General features: G+C 33.5%; 2 protein-coding genes across 5 annotated transcripts in view; one reads left to right on the top strand and one right to left on the bottom strand.

The window, feature by feature from the left end:
* Positions 1 to 6,681, bottom strand: part of LOC109361450 (E3 ubiquitin-protein ligase RKP-like) — a 32,928-nt gene extending 26,247 nt beyond the window's left edge. Inside the window, exons 1-2 of one of the 3 annotated variants that reach the window (XR_002109295.1) lie at positions 6,410 to 6,680; positions 4,095 to 5,629 (exon numbers count right to left, since the gene is read on the bottom strand). Coding sequence is in view for 2 of the 3 variants with exons in the window: in XM_019606913.1 (XP_019462458.1) it covers positions 4,095 to 5,629; positions 6,410 to 6,422 (1,548 nt within the window). In the remaining variant the exon portion in view is untranslated. Of the gene's footprint in view, positions 1 to 4,094; positions 5,752 to 6,409 lie in introns of all 3 variants that reach the window. The other 2 variants (XM_019606913.1, XM_019606921.1) reach the window with 2 other exon arrangements.
* On the top strand, positions 11,388 to 18,473 carry LOC109361431. Of its 2 annotated transcripts, XM_019606898.1 has the most exons (15): positions 11,406 to 11,443; positions 11,479 to 11,647; positions 12,584 to 12,622; positions 12,712 to 12,765; positions 12,875 to 12,938; positions 13,059 to 13,117; positions 13,436 to 13,560; positions 13,667 to 13,729; positions 14,871 to 14,929; positions 15,328 to 15,407; positions 15,536 to 15,574; positions 15,984 to 16,046; positions 16,134 to 16,181; positions 16,254 to 16,382; positions 17,959 to 18,473. In XM_019606898.1, exons 2-15 carry the CDS (start codon positions 11,516 to 11,518, stop codon positions 18,004 to 18,006), a joined length of 1,002 nt encoding a protein of 333 aa, XP_019462443.1. In that variant the 5' UTR covers positions 11,406 to 11,443; positions 11,479 to 11,515; the 3' UTR covers positions 18,007 to 18,473. The 2 variants fall into 2 exon arrangements, with proteins under 2 accessions (XP_019462436.1, XP_019462443.1); XM_019606891.1 differs by having other exon boundaries at positions 11,388 to 11,647.

Here is an 18,802-nt window from a genome sequence, read left to right as displayed (position 1 = left end):
CTTACTATCATATTCCACCAATCATAGCAATGCACAGGATAATTTCAGACAAGGAGTGATAATACTGGTATCAATTAGAGAGAAGATTAATGCAATTAGAATGGAAAAAAGAATCGCCCCTAACCCAGAATCAATGTGATTCTGTTAAGGTTCTAAGTAAATTTTATTGAAGATGAGTGTGTTACAAGAAGAATAGAGAATAGAGAACAGAGAACTTGGATCCCACGATCCAATCCTAGCTTCTAATTCCAAATCAGTGCTAACTCCTAACTAATCTCCTCCAAGCTAACCACTTTCTATTTATAAAGTCTTCCCTCCACTAACTAACTGTCTAAGGGTAAAGAGGGAAGTTTGTTATTATTAAACCAAACTTTCCTTTTCCCTCTAGCATATACATTTTTTATAACCGGTAGAGTTCTCCTTGCCTGGCTTGTATTGAATCTCAAAATCTAAACCAATCAATTTAACAGCCCACTTGAATTGTTCTTCAGAGAACAACCTTTGTTCAATAAGAAACTTTAAACTCCTCTGGTCTGTCCTTATCACAAAGTGCCTTCCTAGCAGATAATGTTTCCACTTATGGATAGCTTGGACCAAGGTCATTAATTCCCTCTCATAAACTGACTTTTGCTGAGCCTTTACAGATAAACCTTGACTCCAGAAGGCTAGGGACTTCCCCTCTTGCATTAAAACAGCCCCCAAACCCTTGCTAGAAGCATTTGTTTCCACTACAAATTCCTTAGAAAAATCAGGAATTGCTAGCAGGGGTAATTGCATCATAACCTTCTTAAGCTCTTCAAAAGCAATTGTGGCCTCCTCACCCCATTTAAAAGCATCTTTTTTAAGCAGGTTAGTCAAGGGTTTTGCAATCTTGTCGTAATCCTTAACAAACCGTCTATAATACCCTAAAAAAAACCTCAAACTCTTGACAGGCTTTGGCCAGGAATTAACAGGTTCAACCTTGGATTCATCAGCAGCTACCCTTCCTTCAGAGATAATATGCCCCAAGTATTCTATACTGGATTGCCCAAAACTGCACTTCTTTAGGTTTGCTCTTAGTGAATGATTAATCAAAACTTCTAACACCAATTGAAGATGTTTGCCATGAGTAGCTATATCTGAATTGTACACAAGAATATCATCAAAGAAAACCAAAGTAAATTTTCTTAAGTATGGCTTGAGTACCTCATTCATCAATGCTTGGAAGGTAGATGGAGCATTGGTTAAGCCAAATGGCATAACCAGGAACTCACAGTGCTCTGCATGAGTTCTGAAAGTTGTCTTTCCTATATCTTCCTCCCTCATTAGAAAAAACCCTGGCATTCCCTAACTCATCTAACAACTCTTCAATCAATGGAATAGGGAATTTGTTGGGCACAGTGATCCTATTAAGGGGCCTATAATCCATACAAACTTCCACCCCCATCCTTTTTCTTCATGAATATGATTGGACTTGAATATGGACTTATGTTGGATCTGATGACCCCTGCCTCAAGCATCTCAGCCACCACCAATCTTTCAACCTCTGCCTTCTGGTAATAGGGGCATCTATAAGGTGATGTTAGGAATATCAGCCCCCTCCTTCAAGTGAATGACATGATCATGTTGTCTTGAAGGGGGCAGTCCCACTGAATCTTGAAACACCTCTTGGAATTGTTGTACCACATCACAGATTTCAAGGGACACCCTCTGAGTTCTTTTGGACTAGTATGCCCCATACTGAATCAACAATCCTTCACCCTCTTCCAATAGGACTTGCATAAAAGCATCCAGTGACAATTCTGCCTTAGACAGTGCAGGGTCTCCTACCAAGGTGACTATAGACTCCCCTGTTGACACTAACAACTTCATCTTCCCAAAATCAGCTTTCACCTCTTCCAAACTGGTCAACCATTCTAGCCCCAACACCAAGTCAACCCCCTTTAAACCAAACAAATAGAAATCTTGCTGTACCTCTAATTGTTGGATACAAAACTTGAGTTGTGAACACTTACCTTGGCATTTGATGTGGTGACCATCCCCCACTTCCTCCACATAAGATTTTGTCCTATCAACTTCCAATTTCACCCTCTGCACTAACTCCTGAGAAATGAAGTTGTGTGAGGCTCCACAATCAATCATGATCACAACGGAACCTTCTTCAACTCCCCTCCTATCTTCCAAGATTTCACTGATGTTAACCCTTTCATTGAGTACAATGACAATTGCAAGAAATTGAAGGAATCAACCCCCTCTCCCAAGCATTCTTCCTCCTCTGCCATAAGAAGCATGCTCAATTGTTTGTGTTTACATATGTGGTCCCTAGAGAAGGATTCATCACATCTAAAACATAATCCCCTTTCCCTCTTGTCTTTCATCTCTGCAGCTGACAATCTTTTAAATTCACCCTTGTTTCTTGAACTATCACTTTCCTGTAGGCTTCTGAATCCCCCTCCGACACTACCAACAGAAGATCCCTCCTTCTTATCCCACCAGATTGAGTGGAATCCAAGGTGACCACCTTATTCACTGATCCACCTCGAAAATACCCTCATGTCGTGGTGACACTTGCCATTGACCTCCTATTAATCATCATGTTCTTCTGTTCAATCAAGAGAGCCTTCTGTATGATTTCAGGTAGAGTCACCAATTTATACAACCTAACTTCCACCTTTATTTCTTCCTTCAGTCCATTAAGAAAAAACCCCTTAACAAACTCTTGATTTATTTCCCTTGAAGCCCCTGCATACTTCTCAAATTCTTCTACATAGGCTTCAACCTCTCCTTCCTGCTTTAAAGACAGAAGCAGTTCAAAAGGGTTCTGAACCATAGAAGGTTGGAACCTCCTGATCACAGCTAGCTTGAAACCTTCCCACGTGGGCTTAGGGTTACACCTCTCCCACCACTCGAACCAACTCAACGCTTTTCCTTCCAAAGCCACCATTTTAGCTTGCATTTTTTCTTCTGTCGTAATGCCCCTCATAGTGAAGTATCGTTCCAGTCGTTGTACCCATCCATGAGCATCCTCTCCCACAAATATAGGTATCTACAACCTCCTCCACTTATCACGCTGGTGATGACGAATTCCAGGGCTCTCGCTTTCGTCTTCGTGATCACTGCCTCCGTCGAATGAATTGGCCCCTTTTCCAATCCCTAATTTGTCGGCGATGGCAGCGACTAATTCCTCAGTTCTCTTCATTCGCGCCTCATTCAATTCCAACCGTGTACGTACCTCCTCTCTTTCTTGGCCCCAACTATCGCCATGCTTCTCGTGGATACCATACGCAAGAACAGCAGCAGAAATCGTGGTTTTCCCAACCCTCAGGCGCCAAGAATGGTGCTCTGATACCAGTGATAACATTGGTATCAATTAGAGAGAAGATTAATGCAATTAGAATGGAAAAAAGAATCGCCCCTAACCTAGAATCAATGTGATTCTATTAGAGTTCTAAGTAAATTTTATTGAAGATGAGTGAGTTACAAGAAGAATAGAGAATAGAGAACATAGAACTTGGATCCCACGATCCAATCTTAGCTTCTGATTCCAAATCAGTGCTAACTCCTAACTAATCTCCTCCAAGCTAACCACTTTCTATCTATAGAATCTTCCCTCCACTAACTAACTAATTGTCTAAGGGTAAAGTGATAAGGCTCATACCCAGCCAAGGGTTACCAATGTATATAAAAGGGGAAGGAGGAAAGTTTGGTTAGAATAACAAACTTTGTTTTTCTACCCTTGGGTAGTTAAGTCAATTAGGAAGGCCTTGCTATAAATAGAATTGTTTTAAGGGGGGAAATGAGTTTTGAGTTGTTAACTAACTGATTGTGGAATTAGTGGAATAGGATCGAGGGATCCTTCATTCTTCTTGAATCTTGTAATTCTTCTCTCATTCTTCTCTCAATTTTAATAAAAATTGCCTAGAACCCTATCAGAATCAATTTGATTCTGAGTTAGTGGCATTTCCCTTAAAAACTTCTTCTACTTTCTGTCTCTATAGATACCAATGTCTATCATAAAGAGGGAAGTTTGTTATTATTAAACCAAACTTTCTTTTTCCCTCTAGTATATACATTTTTGATAACCGGTTTAGTCTTATGAAGGAGAAAGAATTTACCTTGCTGATTGTTTCAGACAGAGCTGTAGTTGTGAACATCATGTTACCTTCATAAGTTGCATCTTCACGTGAACCAGGCCACCAAACAGTTGGTATCATGGACTCCAGATCCTGTTTGTTTGGATTCTTTTGTGACAGAAAACCTTCAAACATGAATTCAAAATATGGCGACTTCCACCAAAGCACCATAAGTTCTTCTCGTCTAAGTAGATGACATGTCAATGCAAGGTGGGAATATGATCCAGAGTATGGACATTCAGTTAGAACAAATGGGGCTACTTTACAACCACAGGAAAGGGCATTTATGATGTGCTCAAACAGAAAATGAGATCCCTTAAATTGTAGCAGCGTATCAACAACTTGATCCAAGCTTGAATAATCATGGGGTTCATGCAATCCGAAAACTTCAAACATGAAAGACAACAATGGACCCCAAACCATATACTCTTGGCTCCTGGCATCTGCTCCAAATACAGAGAATAATTCCTCAGCTATTGCATGAGAAACAGGATGAAAAAATTCTTCTAATGAAATAAACCTCTTCACTCTTCTCAACTTTTGAACTAAAGAATACTCAGCCTGTTCCACTGAATACATGTCCAACAGCCTTGACCAGCAATGCAGCAACTGAGTGACAAAGTAGCTCTTAGATGGAGGATCCTGGAGAGGAAAGTAACCGGCAATTGGATACTTAAAGGGACGAGCCCCAAAGTTCAATTGACATCTTTCGCCGTGGCAGAGAGAAATTGCTGGATAATATCCCAAAGGAGGAGCCATTTTACGAATCCCCCGAAATGCCACCCCAAGTGAATTACCATTCCTGAAGAATAGAATTTCATCACGATCTAAATCTATGCAACATCCAATGACATCACCAACAAACCATGACTGGCCATATGTCTCGGAATCCTTGTTCCACTTGCTAACTCTCCTCCCATCGTATGCATATGAATCATCAGCATCACCAACACCTCTATCATCGGTAAAAGGGCAATAAAGAGTAGCCCAACCGAGCTGCTGTATACCTGATGTCTCTAACACAACTTCATACATCCATTTTCCTTTCCAAACACAAGTATTGGCCCTCACACTGCTGAAATTTGACATGCTCTCTACAAGCAAAGGGCGCTGCTTCACGATTCCAATATCACCACGGATACTGGAACTTTCCAGGCCTACAATATTATTTCCACAACCACCTCTAACAAAAATTCCATCTCTTCGATCATATGAATTACTGGATTTCGAATTAAACTTAGAGAAATCCTTCCTAATGACAGAGCAAATAAATTTGCTGTCAATTGAACCAGTCACTGGATTGAGTGATCTATTAGGAAGAGCAAACACGTATTCGAGGGTTCGCTCCATAGATTGATGACTCGAATCATCACAACAAGAAAGAAGTCGCGAATTTTCCTTTCTCTCCTCATCTTTCAAGATCACAGCCAGACCAGCTGAAAACCCACCAACACGAAAGCCGTCTTCACCCATCTGCGACACAAAAGGCACTACCCCTTCAACCAACCTGCATCCAGCTGAACGAATTTCCAATTTCAAATCTCTTACGACCGACAACCACAAAATCAATTTTGCTCAGAACAACTCATGAACCATGTAAAGTTGAAACTGTGGAGGAATCTCTGGCATAAAAGCATTGCTTTGCGAGCAAAATTCGGAATCGACAACAATAGCAACAAATGCGTGAGAAAGCATGAAGCGAACAAAAAAACAAAAAAGGAAACAACAATTTTGGCTGCACATCAAGAATTTGCTAAGACTTATAATAAAACATTATAACATTGTTTGATCCATATAGCTGACCCCACATCATTATAAAATGCTCGGTTTTGTCATTGCATCAACAATTACCTATCCCGGGGTCCAATTTCTCCCACTAAGAAGTAAAACAACACATCAACCTTCCCATCATTTTTGTTATAAAAAAAGGAAAATGAATTAAAATTGAAATAAGTGACTATACAGAATGTTGAATATTTAATATTCTGAGCACTAACAACCTAAAACAATGTAAGAAATGAAACATGCTGGCTTTATTATTACAAATTATCAATAGTGGAACCAAAAGATTTTCATATTTCAAACCAGCATAGTTAACTAAAGGTGGTTAAGGTGAGGGAGTTTAAGGAATGGAACAAAGAAGTTCATGAGTTATAAAGTAATTTGATGGCTAAATGTGGAATGAGAGAGATTGAGGATTCAAGCTCACAACAAATACTAACATATTAAAAAAAAACTAAAAGAATGATTTAATTAATGAAATGAAATACAATAATAGTAATAAAAAAATATCTTACAGATGGGGTTCATGCTATGAACAAAAGGAAGGTGGCTAGGGTTTTGCAGGAACCATTGAAACTTTGGAATAACATATAATAATATGTACCATGTGTACCTAAATATTATTACATAATTAATAATTAACTGTAAATATTAAATAGTAGATAGAATATGAAAGGAGAGAGTTTGTAATAATTAAGTATATACTATGTTTAATCATCATCATGATTATCATGTGCCATAAGTTTGGAGAAAATGAAGAAAAAAGAAGTGCGTGGGTGCAAGGAAATGAGGATGCAACTGACACGTGTCGATTGGGGGTGGCGGCGATAACTAATTTAGTTAATAATTAATGTAAGACTTGACGGTTGGCCTTTCATTCACGATTATGTGTTTAAGGTGAATGCCCTTTTATTTCTCCTAAATTTATTGAATTAAGTATACCCCACCAAATTGTAATAATTTTGTTGATTTGCATTTAATTTTAATATTTTTCATTATTTTTTACTATCGATAAAATATTAAATAAATGTAAACTTGGAAAATGAAAATTATAATTAATGTATTTCTATTCTATTTACTATTTAACAAAAAGAACTTCTAACCACATCATCTATGACATGTGTTACCACCTTAATGAAATTTTCTCTCATAAAAACTTATATATTACATATTTCAATTTGAATACATGTTACACATTCTAATCTGAATACAAAACTTGCTAATATCAATAATAATCTAGTTACTATTTAATAAAAAACTCCTAATCACATCATTTATATTGAGGAATGTACTTTTAAATATGAAACAAAAAATTCTTCAAATCAATAAATAAATATGAATGAATATAATATTTTTAAGATACTATATCATCTATGATTAAAAAAATTATTTTCTTTAGTTCGATGACTTGCAAGCCTCTTCTTGAGTTTAAAACTATGGTTGGAAATCAACCAATTCAAAGTTTTGTTCACTTTCACAAAATTTGAATTAGTTTGAAATTCAAATTAAGTTTGATATGAGCTATTTTTTTCATACTCAAATTATATATGTGACTTGTTAAATTCATCTTGTCATCTAGAATTAGTTTACTTCATCATGAGTTGGTAATCTGTTTAGTTCAACTCATTAATTAGATTGATTGAGTTTGTCAAGTTGATGAGTGATTATTTATTTAATATGTAAAATATTATCTACTTGTATATGTATGTGTTAACATATATATATAATTGATTTAGCTTATAAGTGTAACGAATTGAGATATACTAACTCTAAAATCAATTTATTTATTTAACAATGTGAGTTTTTCAGCTCAAGTTTAATTTATTTCATTAATAAAATGAATGCATTAAACTAGTTAAGGAGTTCATCTCAAACTATTTCAAATTGTTAAACTAATTAATGAGTTTGAGTAGGGATGACAGTGAAAACTGAACTTATGAGTATCCATGTGAACTCAACTTGAATTTAACAGCGAAAACTCAATGTGACTAGGTTCGGATTTTATCTAAATTTAATTTTCAGGTTTGGTACAGTTGAAATTTTGCGATCAATATATGTAAAATTATAAAATTAGGCATAAATTCATATATAAAACATTTATATTTATAAATTTGACATATATATATATATATATAACCTGTATATATAAATAAAATGTTTTGGATGGCTTCTCGTCGAGTTCGATTACCTGAAATTTGACAGGTTCGAGAATGATAGTACCTTTTTCAATCCATTAATTAGAATTCAGGATTTGAATTTCAGGTTCAAGGCTGAGCAAACACAAACTTGACACTGATTCTACATGTTGCCATTCATATAATTGAGTCTCAAACTTGATTTTAAACAATTGAGTCCCAAACTTGATTTTAAACTACATTTAATATAAATTTGAACCTAACGCATTATCTAATCAGGCTGACAAACTGAAATGGAAAAGGGGAGGAATAAAAGCATAATAAAATAACATTTGTTTCGTTTCAACCTATGTTAGTTAGTGCACAAAATTAATAATGTTGATTAAATAATAAGATAATAGTTTTGAAGAAAACCTTATATAATATTATAGACAGCCAATACCGTAAATCAACATATTTCAAAAATTAGAAACATAATTAATTTGGCAAAATATGAATTTATTATTTTTTGTTTTTATTATGCTTTAAATCTAGGTAGATTTCATCTCTAACTTTTCTCAATGATTTCAAAAGATCCATCAACCCCCAGCTTTGTCCTCAATATGATTTTTCTTACTTCAACACGGTTTAAATCGATAAATTGGTAATTTAATAAGTAATTAATATTTCTATAAATACATAATTTTTCATGGTCTAGCATTATTAATTTATAAAGATTTTGTTTATGAGTATAATATATATAATTCTCATTGTAAAAATTTATACATACATAATATATCATTCATCATTTATCTAAAATATTTTTTCAATAGTCAATAATAATTAAATATGAATTGTAGATGATACGATAATAATATATGATAGTGCATATATAGTTTTCTCTTTAATTATTTTTTAATTCTTTATACCTTGACAAAATAAAAAATGATCTTAACACTCTTACCCATTTAGGAAGACAAAAGAAATTCACCATCAATAAGAAATCTAGAGGAAGAAAAATTGTATACGATCTTTTGTTAGTTTGAAATTCTTTAGCCTAAGACATCCATAATACTAGATAGAGTTTGATTAAAAGTCTTGAAGTTTAGTATAAAATAACAATTAATCATTTAAAACTTGTTTGGTTATCATTTTTTATTTCATTTTTATCAAAATCATTATTACTCATATTAAATATAGAGTAATTCACACCCCTTGAGTTTTAGCAAAATTACACAAATCACATTTCACTTTTTTACATCTACACAAACTCCTAGTTTTTATATTTTTATTACACTGATCACTCATATACGAGAAATAAATGTAATATTTTAAACAAAAAACATGATAAATATAATTAAGTTAAATAAAACATGGTATAATGTGGAAACAATTCCAAATAATATATGAGTCAATATCTCTTTCTTATTTTTGGTTCATTACGATATAATATAAGAATGATTTAAACAATATCTCTTTAGAATTGTTGATGCATTTTGTAACAAAAAAATAATAAAGATACATTGATTTGTATATTATTTAGTCTTCATAATATATCATGTTTTGTTTAACTTAATTGCATTTATCACATTTTTTGTTTAAAAGATTACTTATTTTCACGCAGGGTGGTCAGTGTAATGAAAATATAAAAATTAAAGGGTTGGGTAGGTCCGTAGGTGTAGAAAAGTTATGAGTGATTTATGTAATTTTACTAAAACTTGTTTCACTAATTTACTCTTAAATTTATTATTTTAAAAGAATATAATATCCTTTATTGTTTTTTACGCATGTCTCCCCTACATGTATTTAGCAAACTTGAAACTACGTTAAACTTCCTTAAATCAGCACATACACTAATAGGAAAACCTTTTAAAACAATTATGTGATATGTGCGTGTAGATCTAGTTGACAAAATCATGTAATCATAAAGGGGATTAATTGATTGGAAATAAAAAACTATTTTCCAAATTACAATTTTAATCCGATACTTTATTTAAATAAGTTATTTTATTAATGCGTTTTTTACTCTGACTAGCTTTTTGGTCGTTAACCTTTTTTAATTCAACAACTTTATTATTTATAGAATAGAATAAATAAATTTGTTATAAATATTAATAGTAGATCTAGTTTTAAGAAACTAGCACGTTGACAGTCACTATCGTGTCTGTCAACCTGCTTTTCTATTATTTATAATGTATAGTTTGTATGTTATAAATGTCAAACATAATATTTTGTATTAAATATTTGTAATCTACACTTCTATAGTTGAATTTATTTGATTGGTGTAATGTTCTACATTAAGGATTGATAGTCATAATGTAAGAATAAAAAATAATTAACCAAATAATATGAGCATATATTAGGTGGAGAAGAACATTAGGTTATATATGATTTTTTTGTAAAAATTAAAATATAGTGAGGGCCAAATAGGGAGACCACAAATTACACCATGAGGGGTGGTTATTTTGGGTTTTTCCTAGTATAGATAATATATATAGAATGTAATATAATAGTATAAGTTTTAATAAGAATCAAATAAAAAAGATAGAATTACGCTGTCTAAAAATATAAATTATCCCCTGTTTCAATTCAATTATGGTAGCTAGAAATATGTCTCGTCAAAAATCATGGATGACTTATATGAAATTTCAAATGCCATTCAATCTCAAATTTATCCTTATTAAATTAATCCCAAATCATCAAATGCAAATAAATTTTCAATAAATCAATGTTATCATCCACAAAATTTGAAGAGATAAATTTCTTACTATAAGAAATATATTGATAATACTAAAAAAAAATATAAACAAATATAGAAACATATAATAATACGTGAAGCTACTATTTGTTATTGATGTGTAACCTTTTCAATTTGCAAGTAATTCTTGCCATACAATTTTTACATATTAAATAACAAATATAATTTTTTAAGGTAGATATTTTTTTGACCACTCTAACATAATTGAATTAGGAGAATAAAATATATTCCCGTACTAGAGATAAGTTATCTGATTTAGTTATTAAAATCATCACATATGTCTTATGTAATATTTTTATACAAAAATATTTCTAAAAACTAAAATAATAATATACATGTCATAATTATAGTGGTTAGAAAATATAACTTACCTATATATATAAATACTGCTTAAATTATTGTCTTAAAATGATTGTTTATCTAAAAAACAGTGGGTTTACTTTGTAGAAGGTGACATATAAACCCTCATAAAAATCTTTCTATTATATTCATGAAAAATAATATATATGTATAAAAATTCATACACATTATGAAGAATCAAATTACAGTATAAAGAACTATAATGTAATGTAGGTTTCAATATATAGATGTTTTTCTCTATTTATTCACTATCAATTTGAATCAAGATCTAGCGCCTTCTTCTTCTTCAAACACCAAACCCTATTTCTTATCTTTATCATTTTATTACCTCACTCTTCTCTTTCTCTCTCTCTCTCTCTCTAGATTCTCTCCATTGAAACTGAAGCACAATGAGGAAAGGAACGAAGAGGAAAACGAACCAAGAGAAGGTGTCCAAAACAAACCAACCTCCTCGTCCTAAACGAGCCAAGCCATCCAAACCTGAATCCGAACCTGAATACTTCGAAGATCAACGCAACTTGGTAATTCCATTTTTCGAACTTCAAACGATGTCGTTTCTGTTATTCCGTTTTTTACATTGTAAAATGCTTCAATAATACGTGAATTGTTAAACGACAGTCGTATTATAGCTTCACGCCTTCACCTTCATTTGTTTACTATATTCATTCAAGTTTCGTTTTATATAGTTAGTTATAGCTATACTTGGAAGTTGATATAACCGTTTTGAATATTTCTTATTATTGCATGTTTCAACTATATTTCATTTTCGGCTATATATTAGGGATTAGATAAGGTGTTTAGCTAGGAAGTATAGATACAGATACGATAAGTTGATACAGAAAAAAATCATAAATTAATTCGACATGTAGATAAAAAAGAAGTATCTAATTTGTATTAGATACTGGTGCAACAACTATTTTAAAGTATCCGTGATTCATTGACGTCATAAGTGTCTTCGTAAAATCTGAAATATAGTCAGATGATACACGGTTCTCTATCGTATGGGTACATAGTATGTTATATCTTATACTACCAAACACCGATACATCGGGGGTATACTTAGCAGGGTTTCCATAGCTTCCTGTACAACCATTTGCAGGGTTACTTCTTGTAGGTTTGAATCAACTTTTGCTTCACTATAGGAGAAATATCTCAGGATAATTTTTTTTATTGTTTGTTGTAACTCATTCATATAGATGAGTGCACATCACCAATTACTCTTCTTTTCTTTATTCTTTCTTTAACTTGAATTGTAGGGGGAAATCTGGTTTGTGCTTTATAGGAACCAATTCACAAAAGAAACATTAATTGGTACACAAGAACCAATTCACGATTCTTTACCAAACTGAGAGAATTGTGTTTCAATAATTTGAATAGATCTGAATCGAGTGTGATATTTCTATTGTAGTGCTAATTGGCATTGTTGATAGATGATATTTGTTGGTTTAATTGTGCAGGAAGACTTATGGAAGGAAACATTTCCTGTTGGTACAGAGGTTTGTTGAATTTCTACATTTTCTTCTTTTTATATGGTCATTATTTATTTGTTGCGTAATTTTCTAACTACTTTGTGTTATAATGGCAGTGGGACCAATTGGATACGGTCTATCAATTCAAGTGGGATTTCTCTAATCTAGAAGTGAGTATCGAGACCAGCTTTTTTGTCTCGGATTTTCATTGACGGGTTACTGATGAAGTTAATTGATTTATTCGACGGGTTACTGATGATGTTGTAATTTGTGTTTCAGAATGCATTTGAAGAGGGTGGTGTTTTGCATGGGAAAAAGGTTTACCTCTTTGGTTGTACTGAGCGTAAGTACCTTGCTAACTTGTTTTTTGGTCATTTTGAAGATGGTAGCTTGGATTTGCTTGGTCGCAATTTCTCCTTATTTGCTCATTCATCTTACATCTTATTCATTTTGTCATCCACAGCTCAACTGGTCTGGTTTAAAGGCGAAAGCAAAGTTGTCTGCATTCCTGTTGTAGTAGCTGTAAGTTGTCCAACTGAGCTTCCCACATGTACATTATAGTTGCGTTGACTACATAGATTATTGCTTTAGAGCTCTTGTATGAAACATAGTCCCTCGATCTTGCAAAATGCAATAATACATGTTCCGCCTAGCTATGATTTATGTGCCTCCACATGAGAACCTGGTTCTTGGGCATAGACTTAAGGCCCTTATGCCCAACCTTTTTTTGGTATTAATGTGTTGTTTTGAAATGCCAGTTCTTAGCATGTGTCCTGTTGCCTGTAGATCCGCCTTGTATCAATTTTGGTGATTTGCATTTCACTTTCTTTCTGCAAACAGGTTGTATCACCCTTCCCACCATCTGATAAAATTGGGATCAATTCAGTTCAGAGAGAGTCTGAAGAGATAATTCCCATGAAACAAATGAAAATGGACTGGGTTCCATATATACCCCTGGAGGGCCGGTATTCATCCCAACTTGTTTATTTGTGGTGCTTTATTTGGTTTGCATATTTGAATATTGCTTTATTTTAAACTCTGATCTTCTTCATAATTTTATATTTTCAACAGAGATAGCCAAGTTGATAGGCTAAAGTCTCATAAAATATTTATCTTGAGATGCACCCAAAGAAGGTATACCTTTTTCTTTCACTTTGTCTCACAGTCTTGTATTCTATGCGCATGCTTCTTAACTTGCTGGTACATTAGAAGTTCTCATTTAAGTGATCTGCTCTGAAACAAATCTTTCTTAGAGATTAGTCTCTTGCACCTTGGTAGTTTTTTGTTTTGTTGCTAAAACTCTTTTGTTCGTTATTGTGTTAAATGAATTTTCTCTGAACAGTCTCTTAGTATTCTTTGCCCACTACCTGATTCTGCCCTCTATTTCTTTTAAAATAACTCCACGACATGCTGATCACACAGATTTCCCACATGCCAACATGGCCCCTTCCTATTCCCTTATTGTTTACCTTAGTTATGAAAGCATGCCTATCATTGTTATTATGTTCGCTCTTTATTTATTTCATAGTTATCATTATTCACTTTTGAAGTTAAATTTTAGGAGCTATATATAAGCCTATCATATTTGTGTCATACCCCTTTTCTAATTGCAACCTTGTCTATACCTGTAGTTATTATTTTTTGAAATTGTGTGTGGAATCCCCAACTCTGTGTATGATTCTCTGTTCAAATTTATATTATTGCTTTGATGAACTTCAATGGTTTTTTAAATAAGCTGCTCGGATCAGTGGGTGGGAAGTGTTTTGGGGCATCCTTGGTTCTTGGTTGTTTATAATGCAATACCCTACAGAACAAGCCTGATTTAATTGATCCAACTGCGTTGTCACATGCATTATGTGAATTTTGGAAAGTGTTTTCGTTATCTTTGCTGTGGTGCAGAAATAGGCTTGGCGTTTAAATATACAATTATCTGTAATGCCTGTGGCGTTTTATTACTTCTTTTGATCACTAAAGAGTAGTGTCTTGGATCTTTGGGCCATATGAAATAAGTGAGTATGTGGATCTGTAATATATATTAAGGAATGCTAGTTAGGAAAGCTGAATGCTTATGATTTGATGATTTTGATCATGTTTTCTACCACCTTCAAGTTGGCAGCTTATTTCCTATACACTGGTCAATTAATCAGGTCTTTACTTTAGATGTTGGTATTTGGATGTTTATATCTTTATCTACGCTCTTGACTGACTGACCTTTAATGTAGTACATACATGAATATGACTTCATCTTTCCTTTGCCATAATGTATGTGGTACAGGTCTGCTTTAAAACACCTGAAGTTGGATCGTTTGAAGAAATACGAGTACTGCTTGCCTTGTAAGTTTCTGGTTTGAGAGTAGTGCAATTTTTACCTGGTTACATTTATTTGTTCTATCTACTAGGGATTATGGAGATGAAAATAACTGTCTTCTCTAACCATTGCTACGAAATATGGAATTTTATTCCATAGTTAAAAAAAGAAAGGAAGTAAGAATTGCACTTGCAAAGAAAAATATTGTAGAATTGCATCAAGGTGGTTTGGTCCAGCATATGAGAAGAAGATCAATAGAAACCCCAAATATTGTAGAATATTATCTATCAGCAATATTATAGAACTTCACTGTTATTTGGTTCATTAGTTGTGTGTACTTCATTTTGTTTGAAGCGTAATGGTACATAAGTTATTGTTAGTGTTCTTATTAGGGTAGTCATTAATGATTCAACTCTTTTTGCAGATTTCTACCAGCCATTTAAGGAAGATGAACTTGAACAAAGCACCGAGGTTCAAATAATATATCCAGCTGAGCCAAAACCGGTAATTATGATAGGGAACTTTTTCTACTGAATTGACAAAATGTGTTTTTTATTTATTTAGTGTCATTTTTCCATATGATATGGATAGACATATTTTTTTATTTATTAAGTTTACTTTTTTTATTGCAGGTGTTCTGTGAATTTGATTGGGAATTAGATGAACTTGAGGTAATGAATTAACTTTTTGGTGTTTGCAATTTAAAATGTCAGGTTAAGCATGCTAGTGATTTTAGTTTTGAAATTATTATGCCTTTACAGCTACAATCAATAGCCAATTTTCATAATAGCTTGATATTAACCTGCAGGAAGTTCAATGTTTCCTCTGCATGTTATTTTGCAAGACCCACTGCTGTCTATAATTGGCTGCATGTTACTATGTTATATTGAACTCCAGAAAATCTTAACTTTTCTGTATCAAGGATGGGGCTTTGAGAAATATGAGGATACATCGTCTTTTGTTTGCTGTTTTTTGCATTTGTTTCGCTATTGAACCATCTTTTTGCCCTCCTATTAGATAGCATAAAAATAAAAGGGCAACCGGAAATAAAATAATGATGGACTGGGTTCTATTTTGCAGGAGTTTACTGATAAGCTCATAGAGGAGGAGGAATTATCAGAAGATCAAAAGGATGCCTTCAAGGTACCAAACTATGGAAGATATATAGTTGGTTAATTTTTTCTATACCTTTTATGCAGTCAGTTAGGCTAATACTTTTACTTTATTCAGGAATTTGTCAAAGAAAAAGTTCGTGAAGCAAAAAAAGCTAATAGAGAGGTACTTTCTGTACTGTTGGCTCCTCACATAATGTGTTCCTTTCTGCATTCTTACCTATTCACTCTCATCTAGGCTAGGGAAGCTCGGAAAAAAGCCATTGCAGACATGAGTGAGGAAACAAAGTCTGCATTTGAGACTATGAGATTTTATAAGTTCTACCCTGTGCAATCTCCAGATGCACCTGATGTATCAAATGTTAAGGTATGTGCTTGGGCATTCTAAGATGACTCATTGTCATGGATAAAAGAAAAAATATTAAGACCAAGAGATAGTTACAGATAGTTTGGTGGATAAGAGGTCCAACGTAAAATCAAAAGAAAATACACAATGAAGAAAACATCAATGAAATGAAGCTAACCCAATCCCTCAACATGTTTATAAGTGAAACCTAATATTAAGTAAAAAAACACGTTTGGATGGGTATATCACTATATCCATTATTGTAAAGCCTCTGATGGAACTTTTTCTACTGAATTGACAAAATGTGTTTTTTATTTATTTAGTGTCATTTTTCCATATGATATGGATAGACATATTTTTTTATTTATTAAGTTTACTTTTTTTATTGCAGGTGTTCTGTGAATTTGATTGGGAATTAGATGAACTTGAGGTAATGAATTAACTTTTTGGTGTTTGCAATTTAAAATGTCAGGTTAAGCATGCTAGTGATTTTAGTTTTGAAATTATTATGCCTTTACAGCTACAATCAATAGCCAATTTTCATAATAGCTTGATATTAACCTGCAGGAAGTTCAATGTTTCCTCTGCATGTTATTTTGCAAGACCCACTGCTGTCTATAATTGGCTGCATGTTACTATGTTATATTGAACTCCAGAAAATCTTAACTTTTCTGTATCAAGGATGGGGCTTTGAGAAATATGAGGATACATCGTCTTTTGTTTGCTGTTTTTTGCATTTGTTTCGCTATTGAACCATCTTTTTGCCCTCCTATTAGATAGCATAAAAATAAAAGGGCAACCGGAAATAAAATAATGATGGACTGGGTTCTATTTTGCAGGAGTTTACTGATAAGCTCATAGAGGAGGAGGAATTATCAGAAGATCAAAAGGATGCCTTCAAGGTACCAAACTATGGAAGATATATAGTTGGTTAATTTTTTCTATACCTTTTATGCAGTCAGTTAGGCTAATACTTTTACTTTATTCAGGAATTTGTCAAAGAAAAAGTTCGTGAAGCAAAAAAAGCTAATAGAGAGGTACTTTCTGTACTGTTGGCTCCTCACATAATGTGTTCCTTTCTGCATTCTTACCTATTCACTCTCATCTAGGCTAGGGAAGCTCGGAAAAAAGCCATTGCAGACATGAGTGAGGAAACAAAGTCTGCATTTGAGACTATGAGATTTTATAAGTTCTACCCTGTGCAATCTCCAGATGCACCTGATGTATCAAATGTTAAGGTATGTGCTTGGGCATTCTAAGATGACTCATTGTCATGGATAAAAGAAAAAATATTAAGACCAAGAGATAGTTACAGATAGTTTGGTGGATAAGAGGTCCAACGTAAAATCAAAAGAAAATACACAATGAAGAAAACATCAATGAAATGAAGCTAACCCAATCCCTCAACATGTTTATAAGTGAAACCTAATATTAAGTAAAAAAACACGTTTGGATGGGTATATCACTATATCCATTATTGTAAAGCCTCTGATTCTGAAGTTATTACTCCTATGTCTTGAAATTTTAGTTGATTGCATTTATTACATTTATAATGCATTCTCTTGTTTTTACAACGTCCAGTTGTTTGTGTTTGCAGTCTCCATTCATAAACAGGTATTACGGAAAGGCTCATGAGGTTCTATGATTGGCTCCAAGTTAATAATTGCAATTTTCATGGCTAGTTTAGCCTAACACAATTGAGATTTTGTTCTACGATCAAGTTCTGGAGGCACCCCCCTGGTACCCCATCATATTTTCTTTCCAAATATAGTTGTTTAAAGGGGAATACAATGTAAAATTCTTGTTCAGAAATCCTAGAGAAACGAACTAGATATTAGAAGGAATTGAGACATTTTCTGGTTTCCAACCTGTAGAATTTCGGAGGTCCCGGAGCAGCACTTAGCATGGCTCTTGGTTATCTCTCAGACTATATTCTTTTTCCCTTCAGAATTAGATATATGTCAGTTTTCATTAGAAGGTAAAAGAAGAAATCAGTGTCATCATTGTTTCCTTTAATGTAACTTTACCATGAATAGTCAAAAATCTTTTCTCCTTGTAAAAGTTATATACTCGGTAGTTGAAATATACCTTTCCGGGTTCATAGGTTGCTTGGAATTAGTTAGAATAGTGTCCACCATGATTGCCTCCACAAACTGGGCATCTCATGGGTTGTTCATGACAACTCTTGTGACGGAGTTGAGATTCTCTCAAATATTGGAGAGTTTTGTATACGTTCAACAGCATGATGCCTTTGACTGATTGCGGTGTTCATAGTTTAGTGCTCACATCGTAGTCGTCAATGTTCTGGTTGGTCATGCCGACACTATCACCACTCCAAAAGAAACACGTTGCTCTAGTTACACTCTTATTATGAAATCTTATTATAATAGCTAGACTTTGTTTGCGAGATGTTTTTTAGAAGGCTATATTAAGCTGAATAA

The sequence above is a fragment of the Lupinus angustifolius genome, chromosome LG01 (genome assembly GCF_001865875.1).
Source record: "Lupinus angustifolius cultivar Tanjil chromosome LG01, LupAngTanjil_v1.0, whole genome shotgun sequence".
Taxonomy (NCBI): Eukaryota; Viridiplantae; Streptophyta; class Magnoliopsida; order Fabales; family Fabaceae; genus Lupinus; species Lupinus angustifolius.
Note: the sequence above shows the minus strand (reverse complement) of the source record. Positions and strands in the feature narration are given on the sequence as shown.

Coding starts and splice junctions, on each gene's coding strand:
- LOC109361431 (XM_019606891.1), top strand. CDS start 11,516: ATGAGGAAAGGAACGAAGAGGAAAACGAACCAAGAGAAGGTGTCCAAA. Junction 16,047..16,133: donor ATCAAAAGGATGCCTTCAAG/GTACCAAACTAT, acceptor TACTTTATTCAG/GAATTTGTCAAAGAAAAAGT. Junction 16,182..16,253: donor CAAAAAAAGCTAATAGAGAG/GTACTTTCTGTA, acceptor ACTCTCATCTAG/GCTAGGGAAGCTCGGAAAAA.